The sequence below is a fragment of the Corythoichthys intestinalis genome, chromosome 4 (genome assembly GCF_030265065.1).
Source record: "Corythoichthys intestinalis isolate RoL2023-P3 chromosome 4, ASM3026506v1, whole genome shotgun sequence".
Lineage (NCBI taxonomy): Eukaryota > Metazoa > Chordata > Actinopteri > Syngnathiformes > Syngnathidae > Corythoichthys > Corythoichthys intestinalis.
Genome location: NC_080398.1, coordinates 63,164,018 through 63,186,131, shown reverse-complemented (window position 1 = coordinate 63,186,131; position 22,114 = coordinate 63,164,018). Strand labels below are relative to the sequence as shown.

General features: G+C 38.4%; 1 protein-coding gene across 5 annotated transcripts in view; it reads right to left on the bottom strand.

Annotated features, from left to right (window-relative positions):
- ano10a (anoctamin 10a) overlaps positions 1-22,114 on the bottom strand; it is an 87,998-nt gene that overhangs the window by 16,764 nt on the left and 49,120 nt on the right. For 4 of the 5 annotated variants that reach the window (XM_057833539.1, XM_057833542.1, XM_057833543.1 and 1 more), the window contains 7 exons: positions 16,524-16,708; positions 14,698-15,082; positions 7,954-8,009; positions 7,793-7,867; positions 6,225-6,380; positions 5,934-6,125; positions 274-402 (listed from right to left, as the gene is read on the bottom strand). In XM_057833539.1, the coding sequence (XP_057689522.1) occupies positions 274-402; positions 5,934-6,125; positions 6,225-6,380; positions 7,793-7,867; positions 7,954-8,009; positions 14,698-15,082; positions 16,524-16,708 (1,178 nt within the window). The remainder of the gene's footprint in view (positions 1-273; positions 403-5,933; positions 6,126-6,224; positions 6,381-7,792; positions 7,868-7,953; positions 8,010-14,697; positions 15,083-16,523; positions 16,709-22,114) is intronic. The other variant, XM_057833541.1, reaches the window with a different exon arrangement.

Below are 22,114 nucleotides of genomic sequence, written 5' to 3'. Positions count from 1 at the left end.
ATCAAAATGCCTCCAAATCAACAGGAAGTGACAAAGAAATTTTCAAACTGTGTTATAATTGTTACTTATAAAAAGGGGAGATGTTGGGATTACCCCTCAGTGATTGGGAAAGTTAGTACAAGTTGCTAGTCGCGGGAATAAGTCCGCGGAACTGATGTGCTCCCTCATTTTAGATGCTGGCCTTTGTGAACAATGCACGACTTTCCTACACATGGGAGAGAAACACACAAAAACATACACCGCAACCAGGCTCTTGACTAATTTATATATTACCTCAATAGCCACTGTCCACAGCATGAGATGCATTTCTGAGTCGGGAAAGTAAGCTCTGACTTGAGGAGACATGCCAATAAGTGTACAGTTGGTCACAATAGCAATGACACTCATGGCTTCAAAGGCAAGCTAAAAACGGGGGAGAAACAATGATCAACAGACAATATTTGTCATTATTTGTGCATTTGGGTTGTACGGTGGCCCTGAAGTGCAAAACACAACGGCAAATCAAAAAACAAAACCCCAAATTAAAAAACACAACTGCAAATCACATAACAAAATAAAAAATTGAAAAACAAAATGCCAAATCACATAACAAAAAAACAAATAAAAAAACACAACGGCAAATTAAAAAACACAACGCTAAATTAAAAAACACAACTGCAAATCACATAACAAAATAACAAATTGAAAAACAAAATGCCAAATCACATAACAAAAAAACAAATCAAAAAACACAACGGCAAATTAAAAAACAAAACGCCAAATTAAAAAACACAACTGCAAATCACATAACAAAATAACAAATTAATAAACAAAACGCCAAATCACATAACAAAAAAACAAATTAATAAACACAACTGCAAATCACATAACAAAAAAACAAATTAAAAAACACAACGCCAAATTAAAAAACACAATTGCAAATCACATAACAAAAAAACAAATTAAAAAACAAAACGCCAAATCACATAACAAAAAAACAAATTAAAAAACAAAACGCCAAATCACATAACAAAATAACAAATTGAAAAACACAACGCCAAATAAAAAAACACAACTGCAAATCACATAACAAAAAAACAAATAAAAAAACAACGCCAAATAAAAAAACACAACTGCAAATCACATAACAAAAAAACAAATTAAAAAACACAACGACAAATCAGATAACAAAATAACATTAAGAAAAACACAACGACATTTCGGGTACCGGAAAAGGTAGGGACAGGTCAAAAAGTTAACTCATCGCTGATTGGACGAATCCACCGGAAAGCGTAGTACTGATGAAGAAGGAAGTTTCTCCGCTTCTGGCGTGGAATTTCAAAATGAGCCTTACCGAAGATGCGAACATGGCTGCCGCTATAAAAGAATATTTTTTTTCGGGGCATACGTATGAAGTCCTATTGGACATACTCGCAAAAGGTTTGTGAGACGCACGTATCACTCCATGAGGCCAAATTACAACAGGCACGTGGATGGCTACGATAAACTTAAACCCTTTGGCCTGGCTCTGGGTGTATGGATTCTCGAGAAGAATAATGTGGCTGGCTTGTGGCGCAGCAAACAACAATCCGTCTGTAATCGCGTGCAATTCTATTAATTGCGGCACGGGTCTTTGTGACATCCCAATGAGAATGCGAACAGACCTCAGCACGGAAAATGAGACAATCGCAGCAATACAGTGTGACCTCCGTCAACGTCATTTATGCCGGTGTTCTTTTATAAGGGAGCAAATTTTAACAGAACACCGGCTCATCCACCCACCGTTATGGATCATCAATCGGCAATCAACGGATTAAATCCTGGTGGTCGTTGTTCAGAAGAAGGTCAGTGTGTATATGATACAGAAGAACACAGCATTTTAAACAAAATTGTGTATACCGAAAGTGAGTCAAATTATCTTTTTTTTGTTTTTTAATTCACCTCATATAAGGGTTAATTATTGCCACATAAAATCTTATGTATCCCCAGGTCTCAGTTTTGGATAGACTTCTTTGGAAACCTGAGAGACTATGGAAGTTTCAGTGGATTTGGAAACCTGAGAGACTATGGAAGTTTCAGTGGAAGTCAGGAACTGCCTGCTAGGATTTTGCTTCAGTGGTGGTGTACAAAAAGACCTGGATGAATGCAAGGACCACTGGAACAAGCACAGGATTCGTCCAAGCGGTCTTGCATCTTGTCCTGGAGAGATATCGAATGAAGTATCTCTTGCCCCATAGGTAATTGTTTCATGTTGAATTGTATCACATTTTACGTCATAAAATATACACATTATTCGTCTATCAAAGTGTGTGAATTGTATACATGGGTAAAGCAACTTAAGAATAAGTGCTCTCTATCAGTTTACTATTCCATCACCTGATAAGCAATTATTTGGGACTCTTGAAATATATCGAAGTACAGTTAAATGATTCCATTAGAACTGATTTTCCAAACAAAATGGGGGAAATGCTGTCAATTTAAACTCATTTAGAAGTGATGTCTGAGATTGATGTCTAATTTGATTTGTGTAAGAAAACCTTAATCATATTTTCTCATTTTGCATATATGGTTCCAGAGATGGTGGATTTCCTGTTGGGAGGGAACTGGATGTGTTTCCTGAGGCAAGGCAAACCGTAGGCTTGTGCAACGACCCAAATATTGAATACCTACAGCACGTTGCTCACCAACATTGACTACAGCAAGACTGGAAGTCACCCACAGGGTTGTAGTATTTTTGAAACTCATAGTATGTGACTTTTCTTTCCTCACAATAAACTTGCTATGGTAACATTTTACCTGGTACTTATTATGAAACCCAAAAGGTTAAGCACAAAGAATTTTAAAAATTTTGGCCACTTCCGAGTAAATGTATTCACCCTGTAGTTCACCTAGTAGTTAATTTCTGTAAGTATTGGCTGACTTGAAAATGTACAGTTAATACCATTTTCCAGTACATGCATAGCAACATGGAATGTTTCAAAATATATATACTAGAAAAAATGAGTTAAAAATTAAGTCTGGCACTGTCAATGAAAACTTTATTAAAGATATAAAAATCAAGAGCAAAAAATAAAGCTAGGTGCTTCTCAGAACTTTAGTACCAGTTTCTGCCAAAATTTCCTACATGGGCGAAACGTTCTACATGAGTCGAATTTGACACCAAAAGTACTACCTTGCGCTCTCAACTTTTGTTTAGATCGATGCATACAGGCAGAACGTACTAAAAAAATGCCTTAAGAAAACGTTAATGTAGAAATAAGGACAGTTTAAATACGCTACGTGACTAATGTGGTCAACTGCTTCAAGGCTGACACAGAAAAACACGATGATAAAAAGTATGAAAGGGTAATACATGCAAAAAGTATTTTTGAGGCAAAGGTACTAAAAAACAAAAATAGTGTTTACTCTCCACTTCTAACTGATGTGTGCATACGTGCCAATGCTTGCGCAAGCGTGCTGAGCATTGTGTAGGACGTTTCGCCACGTAGTAAGGAATCGCCGAACACCGGTCAACAGTACCTGGTGAGAACTGGCTTATTAATAAACAGAATAACATACACGAAACAGACAAGGCCACATTTGAGTCCACAACCTCAGAACTCTTAAGGTGCAGGGGGTTACTACTTGGCTAACATGCGGTATTGCAAAAAGGCTATGACAAATCCTAAACTCTGAGTGCCATTGTCAATGATAGACGTATAACCACGTGGCTCTTTTCATACTTTTGCTCTGAATCTGAATCTTTAAATATCACCAGCAGACATATAATACATTTAAAATAGGTGGGGTGACAGAATGAACATCCATTCCTTTGCTAACCCTCCCATTTCAATAGATTTGACATCTAACGTCGTCAATGGCAGGGAGTTAATTGTTACTTTAAAAAATTCACAGGATGTTTCTCAAAACGTCATACAAAAACATTGTAAATACAGTACATTAAAAACACCAAAATCCAGGTGAATTCTGGATTCCAAAGTCCATGTTTTGCTTGAAGACACCATATGCGTCTTAAAATAAAGCTGACAATGTATTGGCACAAGTGGTGGCGAGTGGAACCGTGAGTGACAAGAACTCACTGCGTGGAAGGGGCTGGTGGAAATGCTGCTAACCCTGTAGTGAACATCAGAACTTCTTCCAGGGAAACGGTTGCAACTTTCTCTGAAATAAGAATGGCAACAATGCAGTATGATCATTTGATTGGCATGCATTACGCAATGCTTTTATTCCCAAAATGAAAGTGCATAATTAGGACATGTCAAGGAAATCTTATTAAGGCCTGGTAACCGAATGAATAATGTTAGCTTTCTCCGGTAAGCGTATGTATCATTTTACAGAGGTAAAGAAAGTCATACTGCACCATTTTACTTACTCGAAGGACGTTCTGCGTCATTGACATTAGAAACTTCTCGACGCCTCTTGTCACAGCCGCTGCACCTCTTGTCACAGCCGCTGCAAAAATTAGGTTAAGATTCCACCAACTGCTTTCCACAGGTCTGGCAGTGCATTATACTTCAAGAATTCAGTTGTGTTTTACGTATTTTTGGCCAAATGTTGAACTTCAACCAAAAGCGAGCAGTAACTATCTCTGCCGGTAGGCGCCATCTTGCAGTCGAGTCTTCCGTCTCGTCCAATCAACGATGAGCGTACTGTTTCCGGTGGATTCGTCCAATCAGCGATGAGTTAACTTTTGGACCTGTCCCTACCTTTTCCGGTACCCGAAATGTCGTTGTGTTTTTCTTAATGTTATTTTGTTATCTGATTTGTCGTTGTGTTTTTTAATTTGGCGTTGTGTTTTTTAATTTGTTTTTTTGTTATGTGACTTGCAGTTGTGTTTTTTAATTTGGCGTTGTGTTTTTTAATTTGTTTTTTTGATATGTGATTTGCAGTTGTGTATTTTTATTTGGCGTTGTGTTTTTCAATTTGTTATTTTGTTATGTGATTTGGCGTTTTGTTTTTTAATTTGTTTTTTTGTTATGTGATTTGCAATTGTGTTTTTTAATTTGGCGTTGTGTTTTTTAATTTGTTTTTTTGTTATGTGATTTGCAGTTGTGTTTTTTAATTTGGCATTTTGTTTTTTAATTTGCCGTTGTGTTTTTTGATTTTTTTTTTTGTTATGTGATTTGGCATTTTGTTTTTCAATTTGTTATTTTGTTATGTGATTTGCAGTTGTGTTTTTTAATTTAGCGTTGTGTTTTTTAATTTGCCGTTGTGTTTTTTGATTTGTTTTTTTGTTATGTGATTTGGCATTTTGTTTTTCAATTTGTTATTTTGTTATGTGATTTGCAGTTGTGTTTTTTAATTTGGGGTTTTGTTTTTTAATTTGCCGTTGTGTTTTTTGATTTGCCGTTGTGTTTTGCACTTCAGGGCCACCGTAGGGTTGAATTTTTTTGGCGTATAGAAATAAATATGCATCAAAGCCGTAACCCTCTGGCTTGTTATATTTCATACCATTAACACATTTTGAATTTTAAGTCCCATTGCAAATTTGAAAAAAAGGAACAATAAAATGAATACATTTTGATTCTAATTTTGCAAAATTGGTTGCTCCAGATTTGACGGACATTTCACATCCCACCCATCATGTGAAGTAATCCATATACAAAATATTAAAACCTGTAGTTACTGAGAAAATGTAGTTCTGATATTTAATCGAAATCCAAAAAACAAAAAAAAAGTATGCTGTAACCGCCTCCACAAAGCAATTTTTCTCTCATCACATAATTTATGACACAATTGAATCTTAAAACAATTCAAATGGTACGTATTAAATTGTCATTTTGTGGTCAGGGGGATATTTTTGTTTCATTCCCAAAAAAAAAAACAAATGTTCTTGTGTAGATGAAATAATGTATTTTTGACAGGTGGGGGAAGCTTACTTTCCAAACTGTAAACTATTTGGTGATTTTTAGTTTTTTATTAAAAAGGATACCGATATGCAATGACATATTCACCTGCCAGATCCCGATGTTTGCAGCTGGGTCTGAAAACGGTCGTTTATACAAATTGCACATTTTGAATGCATCAGAGTAAATCTCAGTGATGTTGTTCAAAACTACCAAAACTGCAGCCAGAGGATAAACTGAGGAAAATAAACTGATGTAACCAAACAGGAGGAACAACTCCAGGTAGTCATCAAATGTACCCTGCGAGAAAGTGGGAGATACAGAACATATATTCAGTGTCATCTAAAATTAGTAGACCCTGGAAAAAATATAGAAGCATACTGTACATGTTATATTTACCAAGTAAGTGCTCATGTGAATTTCCATCCGCACCTGCTCATTCAAAGGTATCTCCATCATCATCATTTTATTGCGTCCCCTTTGAAGCCAGTAAGGGAGGAAAGCTTCCATGAACTGATTAATGATTTGACTGGTGATCAACAAGGTTGCCAAATTCTTGAAAAAAGGAAAAAAAGGCAAGAGCAAGAACAAAATGATCATTTTAAGTTATAATGAAAAATATTTTGAATTTCCATTTTAATTGCATAAACAGCATTTTTCTTTAAGTCGTGCTAAGTAACTCAGTGCACCTGGAAAGTTTTTACAGCATAATCCCACGTGGTGGCTTGATGGCCAGCATTCGGGCTGCAACTAAAGATCATTTTCACAATCGACTAACTGGACTGTGAATAGATTCATTGGATAATTGGCACTTTTTTGCAACTACACTACCGTTCAAAAGTTTGGGGTCTAAGCGACCCCAAATTTTTTAACCATAGTGTATCATATGTGATTTTTCATTATGTAGTACACTACGGTTCAAAAGTTAGACCCCAAACTTTTGAACGGTAGTTTTACTTAATAGTTTAAGATGTTTTAGGCACGTTCTAAGTAACAAGACTAAATCGAAGGCTTCCTTCAAAAACAATACGTTTGATCTCTGTAGGCATCCATTAAGTGCAGAAAATTCATTTGAAACTCCTGAAATTACTCTAGAAAATCCCTGACTGAGGAGGCGACAAGTGGAGGCAAAAAAAAATCTTGTGATTGTCATGTCGCAGTTGGTTTTCAAACTTTACAACAAGATGCTGGATTTTAACAAAAAAAAGTACAATTTTCCGGAATATTACTAAGAGATTCATTTCAGCTGGACATTCATACTGTAGCGACTGGTATTTTTTTATGTGCTACGTCCGCAATGTTTCATTGGTAGTTGTGGCAGCCATGACTGAGAGTGGTGGTTGCAGTTGTTATGTTCTGGTCTTTTCTGCTCAATAAAGGCGCGCTCTCCTGGGGTCGTGCGGTGTATAGGGCACAATAGCAGCAAGTGTGAAACATAAAAACAGTCTCTCATTCTTCTCCACGTCGCACGCCACAAAACTGTACACAATGACGGAAAAGTGCTTGCGCATCAACCCCTTTATGGTGTCCTTTTACTATTACTACATTATAGCTGCATCTCTAAATGTTTTGTCTGCGATTCGGTTGTGTTGAGTTCACATTATACAAACCTGGTAATGCTGCACCATACTGCTAGTTTTCCATAAAGACAAATTTAAATAGTTTCTAAAATGATTTGTTGTCAAGTGATTAAAGGAATGTCCAAAATATCGTCCGGAAGAAAAGTAGGGGCATGCAGATAAAACAAAGGAGCAGAATTGTGACAGCATTGTGCAATGAATTTTAGGGGAAAAATGCATTCCAATTGAGACTATTTAGTCTTTCTTAATTAATTGATGAATTTATATGAATCATTTATGCTAAAACATAAGAATGCAGATAAAAGTGGATAGGGTCATACACAATTTACTTTCCAGATGCACTGCAAACCCGTGGGTTGGGGGTATGGGCATTAAACATGGACAAACCTGTCTGAGCAGCACAAGGTCTTGCATTATGAAAGCAATGTAAAACAGCGAGGCGAAGCAGTTTAAGAAGTTGAACTAAGGGGAAAAAAAGAAGAGTTCATTCCCAAATATATGTCAGAATGTCATGTAGTTGTATAGTCAATGTGTCAGTTTAGACGTACCACTAATACTTTGAGGACCAAGTGATTCTGGTAGGAAGACTCAAGCCGGTGGTTTTCTGAAAACACAGGTTAGGTTAGGTTAGGTTAGGTTAATCATTTATTCATATTCCTTACCACTTATCCTCACTAATATGATTAAAAAAACACTGAGTGGAAGTCAACACGATTTAATTATTTGACTGGGTCAGAAAAAAAGGAATGTTGTGAACAAGCCAGCCAAATTTTAATACATTTTATAAGCAGTAAAATAAGGACGGCCCATCAGGCTTCAGATGCCGGAGGCTTGTCCACTGACTGCTCAATCCATACCCCGCTCAAGTGCCAAATGTCTAATTGGTAAAATTAGCTTGGTACAACGTGGATGATGCTTTATCAAGACGTTTCCCATGTCTACAGAACTCGTCTTCCACGCCAGCGATACTTTGTGTAGCATCTCTCTTCCCCCCAGCAGGACTTTGCGAGAGCAAAACAGACAGCCGGTGGCGAGTAGCAATACCGAGAAGCACAGTGGCAAGCGCTGCCTTGTGCAGCTGTTGACATCAGTAAATTCGTATGGTCGGCTACAATGTTGTCTTTTGAAACCCCTTTTTATTTTCGTCTTAAGTCTATTGGACGAAGTACTTATTAATCTTCACCATATTTTAGTCACTTCAAAATGTGTTCATCTTTGGCTAGTTCCCATTGACTAATACTCAAAAAGTTTTCATCTCGTTTTAGTTGACTAATACTCCAAAGTGTTTTCATCTGTAAAAATGAAAAGGATTTAGTCAAAAATAAATAATCAAGGGTTCCAGCTAAATCAAATGAACACTGACGGACGACCACATATCGTGGCGTCTACAAGACTACGCCAACTTTGTCAGGGTTTTCCAATGATTTTATTTGCAATCGAAAGCACAGAGCGCTATAATTATAGGCCTTTTGTAAGAAACAAAAATAACAAAACAAGTGTCAGATGATGCTAGCGACACTACAGTTAATCCACTGAAAAAAAATGACTTTAGGATATTGTAAATTCTATCAAATTGACAGTAAAAATATTTATACATTAATATTGTAACTGGAGGAGAACAAGGAAATTCTAAGTACAAGAATAAATATTTACTGATTTTTTTCGCACTCTATGAAAGAAGGATATCCTAATTTAGATTTGCTGGTATTTTTTAATTGTTTTATTGTCATATGACAAAAAAGTGAAAATATTGAGTAAAATGAATGGATAAGTTATTTTGTGTTGTGCATTTGAATCTGTGCATCCGCACTCTCGAGAGCGGAAAAGCAGGAGAGAGAAGCTCAATGTCAACGACGCACAGAAGTTACTGCAACCTGGACACGTCAAAAGAAACGTAAGTTTTAGTTCTTCTATTTGTTTTGAATTGTACTAATACTTGCAAATGTCTCCTTCTTTGACTGTCGTGTAATGTGGACGATTGGTAATGCCAAAGCACTGCTTCAAATGTAACTCAGAGCTGTGTTCATGCAAAATCATGTCGGGCGAAAATATTGAACTTTTGCGCTTGCTAAGATTCTATAATACTTTTATACACAATTTTCTCTGGATGTCTTGCTTGGATTTTGTCATACCGGCACAATTAATGTACATTTTGCAGTCAAGGCATTATTGTGACCGATCCTCACATCCCCAAGATACGTTGCTACAGCTTGTTGAGACAGGTGTTCTGTCAAATTATAATATTTTTCTCCCAAAGCTGTTGTGGCGGTGAAAAAGCCGTCTTTTACATTCAGTTGGACTCTCGGTGTTATCCAAAAGTGCTACATAAAAAAATTTACATCATAAACATACATGTGCAACACGAATATGGTGTAAATTAATGCATAACGACACGGCGAAGACATCAACAGTGAGAGAGCGGCGTGCAGTTGTTGTGTACAGCTAACATGGCAGGATGTGTCTGCCAACTTTTCTACATGCGGATTTACTTGATAAAATCATTGTAACAATTTGCACTTTTAAGTAAATTTTACTGCTTGCAATATTAAGTTCAGTTCACAAGCAAGTAAGTACTGCTGTGAACTGAACTTAATATTGCAAGCAGTAAAATTTACATAATAGAAGTGCAAATTGTTACAATGATTTTATCAAGTAAATCCACCAGTTATTTTTTTCTGTGTATATTGAATGTTTCAAATATATTTGCCCCTTATTTCATCTTGGTTTACCCTAATTATAAAATGGAATGTGGTGTTTTATAACCACAGCCTGGCTCAAAGAACTTCATTGTTTATACGTCTTTAGAAGTGAATGAGTTAACCACCAGTCACCGTTGACGGTCAGGGTGAAAGGGGGGAGTAGGACATGTCACATGAGTGGAATGACCCAAACACTGCTAGGAGGCTGATTAACTACACGTACAATGAGAAAATATTACATATTCTGAACACATGACGGAAACTATGGTGCATTGTGGTCTCGTTGTCTCATCAGACGAAAACTGGCATTTGTCTTATGTTTTAGTCTCCCAAGACAGGTTATAAGCTTGTTATTGTCTCGTCATAGTCGTGAAAAAAATTATTCATCGATGAAATATTCTCATTAGTGTCATCGTTGATGAGAAGAACAATGGTCGGCCACAATTCACTTGAAATTCAGTGTCTTGACATGTTAAAAAAGGTCCTATAAAAGATTCGAGATAACATGTTTTTAAAATTGAATGAAAAATAACATTTATAACATAATATTCTCAATCGAATGAGATGTCAACTTAAAACAAGGGAAAATCTCAACAAATGACGCTATTTCCGATGCAATTGCAAAGAATTTTTTGTTGTTGTCGTTTTCCGGGTATTTTTTACAGTCACATCTTATGACGTGATATCCTACGTTTTATGCATGCGCACCTAAATTACACTGTAGGCAGAACGTACTTGTGGCCATATAGAGGCAGGGGAAGCCAAGAAAGCCGGGCTCATTGAGACGTCAACAGGAACCCTGTTTAGGTCCAACCCAAAACATCCTGTTATCTTAGGAGCTGAAAAACTTTCTTGTGGTAATTGATCAATTCTCAGCCTGTGGACAGTTTCATCACTTATCTTCAAACATAGTGTATAAATCTTCCCAATCCCGAAGCAAAGCGCATGTACAGGCCGGGACACTTATCACAGGAGTCAAATCTGATTGTGGTCTCTGCTTGTACAGCCAAGGTGTGCATTTTTTTGTCCGATTGCTCAAACTTTGCAACATTAAATACAGTGAGGAGCAGAGGTATTTGCACCCCTTGGGATTTTGCGAGTTACCACCCTTAGAAAATAGATAGAGGTCTGAAATTTCGGACATGGATGCATTCCCACTCATAGAGACAATCTAAAAAAAAAAATCCAGAAATCACATTGTATGATTTTTAAAATCATTTATTTGTAATTTACTGGGGTTTATAAGTATTTGTACCTCTGACAATCAGCAATAACTATGACACTCAGAGTTGTCAGTCTACCTTAAAAAAAAGTTCCACCTTTGTTATTGTTATGTGTTGAGGTTGCCCATCGTTTCAAATGATGACAATCCATCTCAATTTTTTTGTGAGTCCACTTCATGTGGCTGTATAGCCCAATCTGAGATCCACACTGCTTGCCACAGGCAAAGCAAGTGAGAACATTGACTGGGAGTTTGGGTGTGGCATTGGCTTTATGTCTCTTTTCACGTTTCCTGGTCCGTCAGTCACCTCGGTCCTCCTCAAATTTGTGGACGCCGTGATGGAGGAGCTGCCGCCAGATGGATCGTTGGGCTGCAGTAGTTTCCAGCTGGAAAAAAGGTCCCCCTTTAACACCCACAACTTGTTTAAACTCAGTATCGTCACCTGCGCACCCCACAGTCAGTCATAATCCAACTACTAACATGGGCAAGACCAGAGAGCTTTTGAAAGACACCAGAGAAAAATTGTTGAGCTCCACAAAGCTGGAAAAGGCTACGGGAAGATTGGAAAGCAGCTTGGTGAGAATAAATACAAAGTTGCAGCAATTGTTAGAAATTGGAAAAGGCTAATCCAAGCACTAACATGGGCAAGACCAGAGAGCTTTTGAAAGACACCAGAGAAAAATTGTTGAGCTCCACAAAGCTGGAAAAGGCTACGGGAAGATTGGAAAGCAGCTTGGTGAGAATACAAAGTTGCAGCAATTGTTAGAAATTGGAAAAGGCTGAACATGACTTATTATCTACCTCGGACTGGGTCTCCATGTAAAATCTCTCTTCGTGGGGCATCACTCATGATGAGAAAAGTGAGGTCTAAGCCTAGAACGATATGAGAGGAGCTGGTCAATGACCTGAAGAGAGCTTGATGCACAGTTTGAGAGGCCACTGTCAGTAGAACACTACGATGCAATGGTTTAAAATCATGTACTGCTCAGAAGGTTCCCCCATTGAAGCCAGTACATGTGAATGCCCATCTGAAGTTTGCCAGGGACCATCGGAATGATGCAGAGGGGTCATGGGAGAAAGTCATGTGGTCAGATGAGACCAAAGTAGAACTTTTTGGTGCAAACTTTACTCGTGTGTGGAGGATAAAGAAGGATGAGTACAATCCCAAAAACTCCATCCCCACTGTGAAGTATGGGGGTGGAAACCTCATGCTTTGGGGCTGCTTTTCGGCATAGAGGACAGGATGACTGTACTGTATAAAGCAGAGGATAAATGATGCAATGTTTTGGCAGATTTTGAGCCATAACCTCCTTCCCTCAGTCAGAGACTTGAAGATGAGTCGTGGCTGTCTCTTCCAACATGACAATGATCCGAAGCACACAGCCAAGCTGACCAAAGACTGGCTGCGTGAAAAGCATATCAAGCTTCTGGAGTTGCCTAGCAGTCTCCAGACCTCAATCCAATAGAAAATCTGCAGATGGAGCTGAAACTTCATAATTCTCAATGACAGCCCAGAAACCTGACAGATCTAGAGAAGATTTGTTTAGAGGAACGAGCCAAAATCCCTGTTTACACATGTCAAAACCTGGTGAAGAACTACAGAAAGCGTCTGACCTTTGTAATTACAAAGGCTTCTGCACTAAATATTAGCACTTATTTTCCCAGGAGTACAAATACTTATGAACCCCAGTAAATTGCAAATAAATTATTTTAAAATCATACAATGTGAGTTCCTGAATTTTTTTTTTTTAGATTATGTCTCTATAAGTGGAAATGCATCTATGATTAAAATTTCCTCCGTTCGGATTTTGTCAATGTTTCTGCAACGCGTTACTATGCGTTACTACGTTGGTTGAATGACACGAGAAAGTCTGTGAGAGACGCACTCACGGAGACTAGAGGGAAAAGCGGGAGTGGGAAGGACGGACGGGAGTTGTGATGCCGTTGCAAACGCGATGCTAGGTAGCTCCAGTAATACCTGACTGTAGCCGATAGCCTACAAGCTACGCCCACACGGTGCTACGCTAGCTATCTCATGTATATGAACTAGATGCGAAATGATACACTTGCCAGCGTTGGTAAACAGCCACCATCTTCAAGCAGTAGACTTCTTAGAAAGGCTCTGTTGTAGTGAACCTTCCAGCGAACCTAAGTAACTTTTTATCTAAAATACTCCTAAATCAGCAAAATCTTGACTTGAATCTATCTTTAAATGATGAAACAGTTTTAAAACTTTCACATGTCGAAAGTAGACGGAAGGGAACTAATGCAAAAACGGGAGCAATTTAACAACTTTAACGGTTGATTCACAACATTAAATGACTTCCAAACATAGCAAAGGTTACTATGTTTTTTTCTTTTCTTTTTTTTTTTTTGCAATGAAAAAATGAGAGAGAAAAAGTAACACCAGTTACTTTGCCAAGTAACTAATAACTCTTACATTCAGGTAACTGAGTTACTAATTCAATTACTTTTTGGGAGAAGTAATTTGTAACTGCAATTAATTACTTTTAAGTAAGATTAACAACAACGGTCATAAAAATGCAGTCTGCAGAATGAAAAGTGACGGAAGCGGAGATTTTATTCTGCCAATTTGTTGCCGAACACAATTTGGCTGCAACTATTTCTGATCACTTCTCAGAATTGACAAAATAAATGTTCCCTGACTCAAAGATTGCATCGGTAAGTTAATTTTATCAACTGACCTTTTTAATTCTTAATTGGACACACTAACGAACTACCTTCAAGTCGAACTGAATTGCAAGCTGAAGTGCCATTAAGTGCAGCCATCATGACTGATAGAAATTTCCAAAAGTGCTACTTACAATTATAACAAAAGTCACTGTTAAATTTTAGTAACCATGATGTAGCTGAAGATATTCATTGTTCTTTGATTGCACCAGGTTATATGTGACAATATTACCAATAAATTCATATTATTTTAAAAATTGAGTATTATTTTTGTTTCATATTGCCTTGGCCCCGTCCACTGTAAAATCTCCAAACAAAAAAGATGTCAACCCAGAATGTGCTGAATCTGCTACCATGCTATCTAGCCATTGGCTTTCTATTCTCTTGTTGCCGTGTGACCGTTCCGTCATCATGTACTAGCTTGGCAGCTACACATGATCATCAATTCTGGGAATTCATGAAAATAAGTGGGTGTTCCCTGATGCATTATTTGAGTAGAATAACTGAAAGCAGCCGTATTTGAGTGCCAAATTCATTACATGTGCAGAGCAGTCATTTTCATTTTTTGACATGGTCACCATTTCATGGCACCTTTAAGCACTACAACATGAAATACCGCATAAAAATACACCGCCCAGCAACTAGAAGGTACAAATAGCAATTTGTCAATAACGACTTACCCCATTCTGTCAGGAACTCGGCAGCATATCTATAGATGAGATTCATAATCTCTATAACCACTGCATATATAATACCAGGAATGTACAAAAATAGTTTTGTACAAAAAGTAGGATCCTTGTCATAAAGCATTAGAGCCCATCCTTCCATCTGAAAGTATATCATCATGACGTAGAGGGACAGGTAGAGACAGAGCAGGACAAAGGGAAGGGACACAAGGTAGATACGGAGCTGCCGTTTGTAGTTGGGGTAAAGAGGCTCTTCTCGCCCTGTCACTGGGTTGAATCCAAGAATCCCATGGAAACCAGGCCTTGGTTCTTCAAACACCTTCTTTCTGCTCAGCGTGCCCCAATGATAGGCTAGAGAAGCACTGCACCTCTTCCATAACTAGTGGAAAGACAGTTCAGCTGATCATTTATTATATTATTTTAAAACACACATTAAGGTAGGCTACTGTTCAAAATTTTGAACCCTGATAATTTTGCGTTTTCCATGAAAAGTCACACTTTTATTTATCAATTGAGTTGTGTGTCAGGATTTGGTACGTAACAAGTTGCGAAATGAATAGAAATATAGTCAAGACATTGAAATGGTGAAAAATCATTTTTCTTTTTTTATAATCCAAACTTAGTTTTCAGCAACGAATGCTCCATTTTGCCACAATTACAGCATTGCAGGCCTTTGCCATTCTAGCTATTAAATATGGAGAAATTTCACCCCACACTTCCAGAAGGTCCTCTCATAAACTGGAGTGGCTCGTGAAGCAATTCTTGCTTACTATCCAATTCAGCTGCTCCCACAACAGCTCAAGAGGGCTGCGATCCAATGATCATTATTAAGATAAACAAATATTTATTTCTAATCTTGTCAATGTCTTGATCATACTTTCTGTTCATTTTGTAACCCATTTGATAAAATAAAAGCCATTTTTTATGGAAAGCAAATAAATTTGAGAGACCCTAAACTTTTGAAAGGTAGAGGATACTATTTGACATACACTACCGTTCAAAAGTTTGGGGTGAAAGCGACACCAAACTTTTGAACCGTAGTGTATCATCGGGGATGTTTCATTATGTACACTACGGTTCAAAAGTCTGGGGTCAAAGCAACCCCAAACTTTTGAACGGTCGTGTATATGTGCCCATCAACTTACAGAAGTTCATTTAAAGAAGACCTGCCATTAAAATCCACACAGTTTATGGATTACACATGTCTAAATGAGTGTGACCTGGTTGAGGTTCATCATCTATGCAGTTTGCCAATTGGAATTAAATGGAACCCCTTTGCAAGTCAAATCTCTCTGCAAATAGGTCGATTTGACGATATGAAGTAACACTGGCGTCTTATGATTAAACTCAACTGTACTCAACTCAGGACAGCTGACGTGAGCTTAATTCTAGCACTCGTGTGCAAAATCAGCCAAACTAAGACAAGTTCATGAATGACTTCAATGATTTTGGGAGAAGCATTTTACAACAAAGAATAATTGATGAAACAACATTAAATCAGTTACAAGTTGTTGATCTAGTTCCTAAGTTCCAGTGTTGTAATTGGTAATATTGAAATGTTACTGTGTGGTCAATGTATAAAAAAATATATATATTTCATCTATCATCATCAAGGGCAGTCAATGAGTTAATTAGTATCCCAGCTGTCTGCAGAGGCAGGCAAAAAGGACCAAACAGAATAACTTGAAAAATGAGAATCAGGGAATTTTCAATGCAAAATATCATGAACTCAATAAATAAATAAATGTGTGCAAGGTCAACTTTAATGTAAATAGGATATATTTTAACCGTAAGCGGGTAAGTGGAAAATGTTTTCCTACCTCTAGGATCACAGTGCACCAGATGAGATTGAAAACAGCAAAGAAAACATATTTGTCATAATTCTCCCAGTCAAATTGGCAATAGAGCAGCCCAAGAAGGGCCAGAGGCACAAGCGCCATTGTAAAGTATTCCAGGAACGCAAAGTAGAGAGCCAGACCCTCTCCAAAGTAGTGTCTGATGTTGTCTGAAAGTAGAAAGAAAAAATAGATTGAACTCAGCTGTTGGGACATGTATGATCTCAATACATTTGATGCCAGAACAATTTTACGAGGCCACGCAGAGGTTTGAAACCCTATCTTTGTTGTTGTTTATACACACATATACAGTAGGGCAAATAAGTATTTAGTCAAGCACCAATTGTGCAAATTCTCCTACTTGAAAAGATTAGAGAGGCCTGTAATTGTCAACATGGGTAAACCTCAACCATGAGAGACAGAATGTGGAAAAAAAACAGAAAATCCCATTGTTTGATTTTTAAAGAATTTATTTGCAAATCATGGTGGAAAAGAAGTATTTGGTCAATACCAAAAGTTCATCTCAATACTTTGTTATGTACCCTTTGTTGGCAATAACGGAGGCCAAACGTTTTCTGTAACTCTTCATTCTTCGCTTGGTGTAAAGAAATCAACTGTGGGAGCAATTATTAGAAAATGGAAGACATACAAGACCACTGATAATCTCCCTCTATCTGGGGCTCCATGCAAGATCTCACCACGTGGCGTCAAAATGATAACAAGAACGGTGAGCAAAAATCCCAGAACCACCCGGGGGGACCTAGTGAATGACCTACAGTGAGCTGGGACCACAGTAACAAAGGTCAGTAACACAATGCGCCGCCAGGGACTCAAATCCTGCACTGCAAGACGTGTCCCCCTGCTGAAGCCAGTACACGTCCAGGCTCATCTGCGGCTCGCTACAGCGCATTTGGATGATCCAGAAGAGGACTGGGAGAATGTGTTATGGTCAGATGTAACCAAAATAGAACTTTTTGGTAGAAACACAGGTTCTCGTGTTTGGAGGAGAAAGAATACTCAATTGCACCATACCCACTGTTAAGCATGGGGTGGAAACATCATGCTTTGGGGCTGTTTTTCTGCAAAGGGACCAGGACGACTGATCTGTGTAAAGGACAGAATGAATGGGGCCATGGATCGAGAGATTCTGAGTGAAAATCTCCTTCCATCATCCAGCATTTTCAATGCCCTTGCACGTCTCATGAAAATGAGACGTGGCTGGGTCTTTCAGCATGACAATGATCCCAAGCACACAGCCAGGGCAACAAAGGAGTGGCTTCGTAAGAAGCATTTCAAGGTCCTGGAGTGGTCTAGCCAGTCTCCAGATCTCAACCTCATAGAAAATCTGTGGAGGGAGTTGAAAGTCCGTGTTGCCCAACGACAGCCCCAAAACATCACTGCTCTAGAGGAGATCTGCATGGAGGAATGGGCCGAAATACCAGCAACAGTGTGTGAAAAGCTTGTGAAGAGTTACAGAAAAGGTTTGGCCTCCGTTATTGCCAACAAAGGGTACATAACACACAGTATTAAGATGAACTTTTGGTATTGACCAAATGCTTATTTTCCACCATGATTTGCAAATAAATTCTTTAAAAATCAAACAATGGGATTTTCTTTTTTTTTTTTTTTTCCACATTCTGTATCTCATGGTTGAGGTTTACCCATGTTGACAATTACAGGCTTCTCTAATATTTTCAAGTGGGAGAACTTGCACAATTAGTGGCTGACTGAATACTTATTTGCCCCACTGTATATTAGTAGTGTGCCAATACATCGATTAATAGATTCGACATGTGATGATTCGATTACGATTCATAAATGTTCAAAAACAAGGATTTTTCCTGATAACTTAATGACAGCCCGCTGTTAGCGGAACAAAATTCAAGACATGTCTGCTGCCCAGACACCTTAGGCAGAGATCGTCAGGTGTGCCGCAAGAAATTATCCAATATCGCATTTTTTTAACCTCGTCGGGCGGAGTTGCAGTAGGAAGGAAGGAGTAGGAAAAAGGTTGCAGTCGTGTGCAGATGATTGTGTCGCGTTCAAGAACTGCTCGGATTTCTAGCCATCAACCACCTTGCTGTCCGCGACAATGTGCACCCCAGCACGTCTACTGTACATCAAATTTGATCAGACTCGTCAAGTGTCGATGTACACGAAAGTGTCCTTTCCATTTTATCCATATGTGACAACCGTCAATCCTCTCCCTGTGTTTTATTCCAACAAATTGTCGAGGAAGGCAAGGTGATAGATCAGGGGTGGGCAAACTATTCCACAAAGGAATGCTGTGGGTGCGGGTTTTTGCTGCAACCCATCAAGAGGACACCTTTTCACCAATCTGGTGTGTTATAAGTCCAATCAGTTGATTGCAGTCAGGTGCTTCTTGCTTCCATTGAAACCTCATTGGTTAAAAGCTCTGTGCTGGATCAGTTGGAACAAAGACCAAGACCCACTGCGGCCCTTGAGGACCGGTTTGCCCACCCCTGTGATAGATGGTTAGAAATCAGAGTAGTTCTTGAACGCAACACTAGCTAGTGCCATGGTGCCAAGCAAGCTTAATTGTCATCTCTTAAACCATAAAAACGTCGCTTCAAAACAAGTCGCTGGACTATTTTGTAAGAAAAACTACAAAGGTATAAATGAGAAAGCCCTCAAACCCAGTTGCCTTGTTGCTAAATCCAAAAAGTCCCACACTGTGGCAGGGACATTAATACTCCCTGCCTGTAAAGCCATTGTCAGCGAGATGCTCGGCTCTGATGCAGTTAAATACGGGGTGGCGTGGCTCAGTGGGGGGTGGCGTGGCTCAGTGGTAGAGTAATTGTCCCCCAACCCAGAGGTTGTGGGTTCAATTCTCCGCCCTGACGAACACGTCTAAGTGTCCTTGAGCAAGACACTGAACCCCACATTGCTCCTGGTGCTGCGTCACCAGTAGGTGGATGGTGAGATAGTGTAAAGCGCTTTGAGCGCCTTGAAAGGTGGAAAAGCGCTATATAAGTGTAACACCATTAACACCATTTACCAAAGTCCCCGTCTGATAATTCTGAGCTTTTCAAGCCTAAATGCTATGAAAAATAAAAACAGAGAGAGTTGTTGACGAAGATTCCTGAAAAGGATATCGGCTTTGTGTTCATCTAAACAGGCTCAAGTTTCACACTGCGTAAATATAAATATTGAGAAATTATCTTATAATTAAATATACTGTACAGAGAGTAGTTTTGGAACATTTTTGGTTTGTGGTGTGCCGCGAGATGGCTGCAGCGGAAGTTACTGAGTGAGAGATTTACTCCTGTTCAAGACTCAAAAATAAATGTGTGTACGAGACAGGCAAGCAGCGGTTTGCGTTTTGGGTCCTCTTCTGTGCGCAAGTTATTTTTTGCGCACAGAAGAGGACGTGATCGCATCCCGATCGATCGGGTCCGATCACGTCATTTTCAAAGTATCGGAATCGGCAAAAAAATATCGGCCATGCCTTTTTTTAATATATACATATTTTTTAATTAAATCGTTTTCTAATTGTATTTAACGTTACAGACATAATATGTTACACTCATCCAGAATCTTTAGTTTAGGCTTAAGGTAGGGTTATCAAATTTAACCCGATAACGGCTGTAATTAATTTTTTAAAAATGTATCACGGTAAATATTTAACGCAATTAATGCATGCGTTGCACGACCTTTTTTTAATAGGCTAAAGCCTTACAATCCCCCTCCCTACGATTAGAAATATCATGGGAAGCAATGTGGGAAAGCAAGGTAGCAATTGATCTTTTTCTTAACACCTTATGTGATTTCCCAACGCAGAGAAGATATATCAATTGGTAGCACTACACACAGTAATGGTTCCACTTCCCATCATGCATTTGGGTTGAATGGCTGTAGTATCATTTACTGAAAGCTCAACAAATACACTAGATGGCAATATTTAGTCACAATATACAAAGTCACAAGTCTTTCTATCCGTGGATCCCTCTCACAGAAAGAATGTTAATAATGTAAATGCCATCTTGAGGATTTATTGTTATAATAAACAAACGAGTTTTATTCATTTTTTTCTTAATGCATTGCCAAAATGTATACATGTGTACAGTTTTTAACTCTTCTATCAAAACATTTTTAAGTTCTTCAAATGTAGCTTCTGATGAATACATGGTTGAGTCATCAGCGTACATAGTTTTTGCTTTTTTTAAACTAATGTCAGGTCATCACTATATATAGAAAACATGAGTGGTCCTAGACAGCTTCCCTGTGGTATACCACAGCGAACATTTTCCCCATCTGAGAAACTCCCATTCAAAAAGACAGCTTGCCTCCTGTTTTCTAGATAACTCTTAAGCCAAAGTAGTGCTGCTTGACCGAAGCTATAACATTGCATTTTTCTGAACAGAAGGTTGTGATCAATAAGATCAAAAGCTGGGCTAAAATCCAGCAATACAGCTCCTGCCGACCTTCTGTGATCTAATGCCGACAGCCAATCATTTGTCATCTGGGCCATAGCTGTAGCGGTTGAATGCCCTACTCTGTACGCATGTTGGAAATCTGTATTTAAATTATTATCTGAGGAATATTTTTGATTTTGCTCAAAACAATCCTCTCCATAATTTTACTCTGTTAGGACTGTTAGGATCACAGAAAGGTACGATTGCACTTTTTGGTAATGGCAGAATTTTAGCTGTTTTCCAAGCATTTGGATAGACTCCCTTTTCAAAAGGTTTAAAATGTGAGCAATAGAACTCCAATGAAGCTTGCAGCAAGTTTCAACAATTTAGGATCAATATTATCTACACCCGATGGCTTCTCTTACATTCTAATAGTTTTTCTACCTGGCCAGCAGTAACATTAACAAACTGAAATTTTTCCCTTTCCATAATACAATTCCTTACAAGAAACTCTGCTTTTGAGTTATTAGTTTCTCTCATATCATCTCTTAACCTATTGATAATTGTTTAAGTTATTGGCTATATCCATTGGCTTTGTGATAAACTGACCCCCTGAGTCAAGAAATGATGCAGTGAATTTAACATTCCTTCCCAGCATACTGTTCAGGATACTCCATAGTAGTTCAAGCCTCTTATTGTTTTAATATTGATGATTTTGGCAAAAATGTCAAGAAAAAACAAAAATCCCTATCTAAAAAAATTTGCATATTTCATCCGACCAAGACAAAAAAAGTGTTTTTTAATACTAAAAAAGTCAGCCGTCAATTAATTATATCAGCTATGCACTCAATACTTGGTTAGGAATTCTTTTGCAGAAATGAATGCTTCACTGCAGCGTGGCATGCATGCAATCAGCCTGTGCCACTGCTGAGGTGTTATGGAGGCCCAGGATGCTTCGATAGCGGCCTTAAGCTCATCCACAGTGTCTGGTGTCTCTCAACTTCCTCTTCACAATATCCCACAGATTCTCTATGGGGTTCAGGTCAGGAGAGTTGGCAGGCCAATTGAGCACAGTAATGCCATGGTCAGTAAACCATTTACCAGTGGCTTTGGCACTGTGAGCAGGTGCCATGTCGTGCTGAAAAATGAAATCTTCATCTCCATAAAGCTTTTCAGCAGATGGAAGCATGAAGTGCTCCA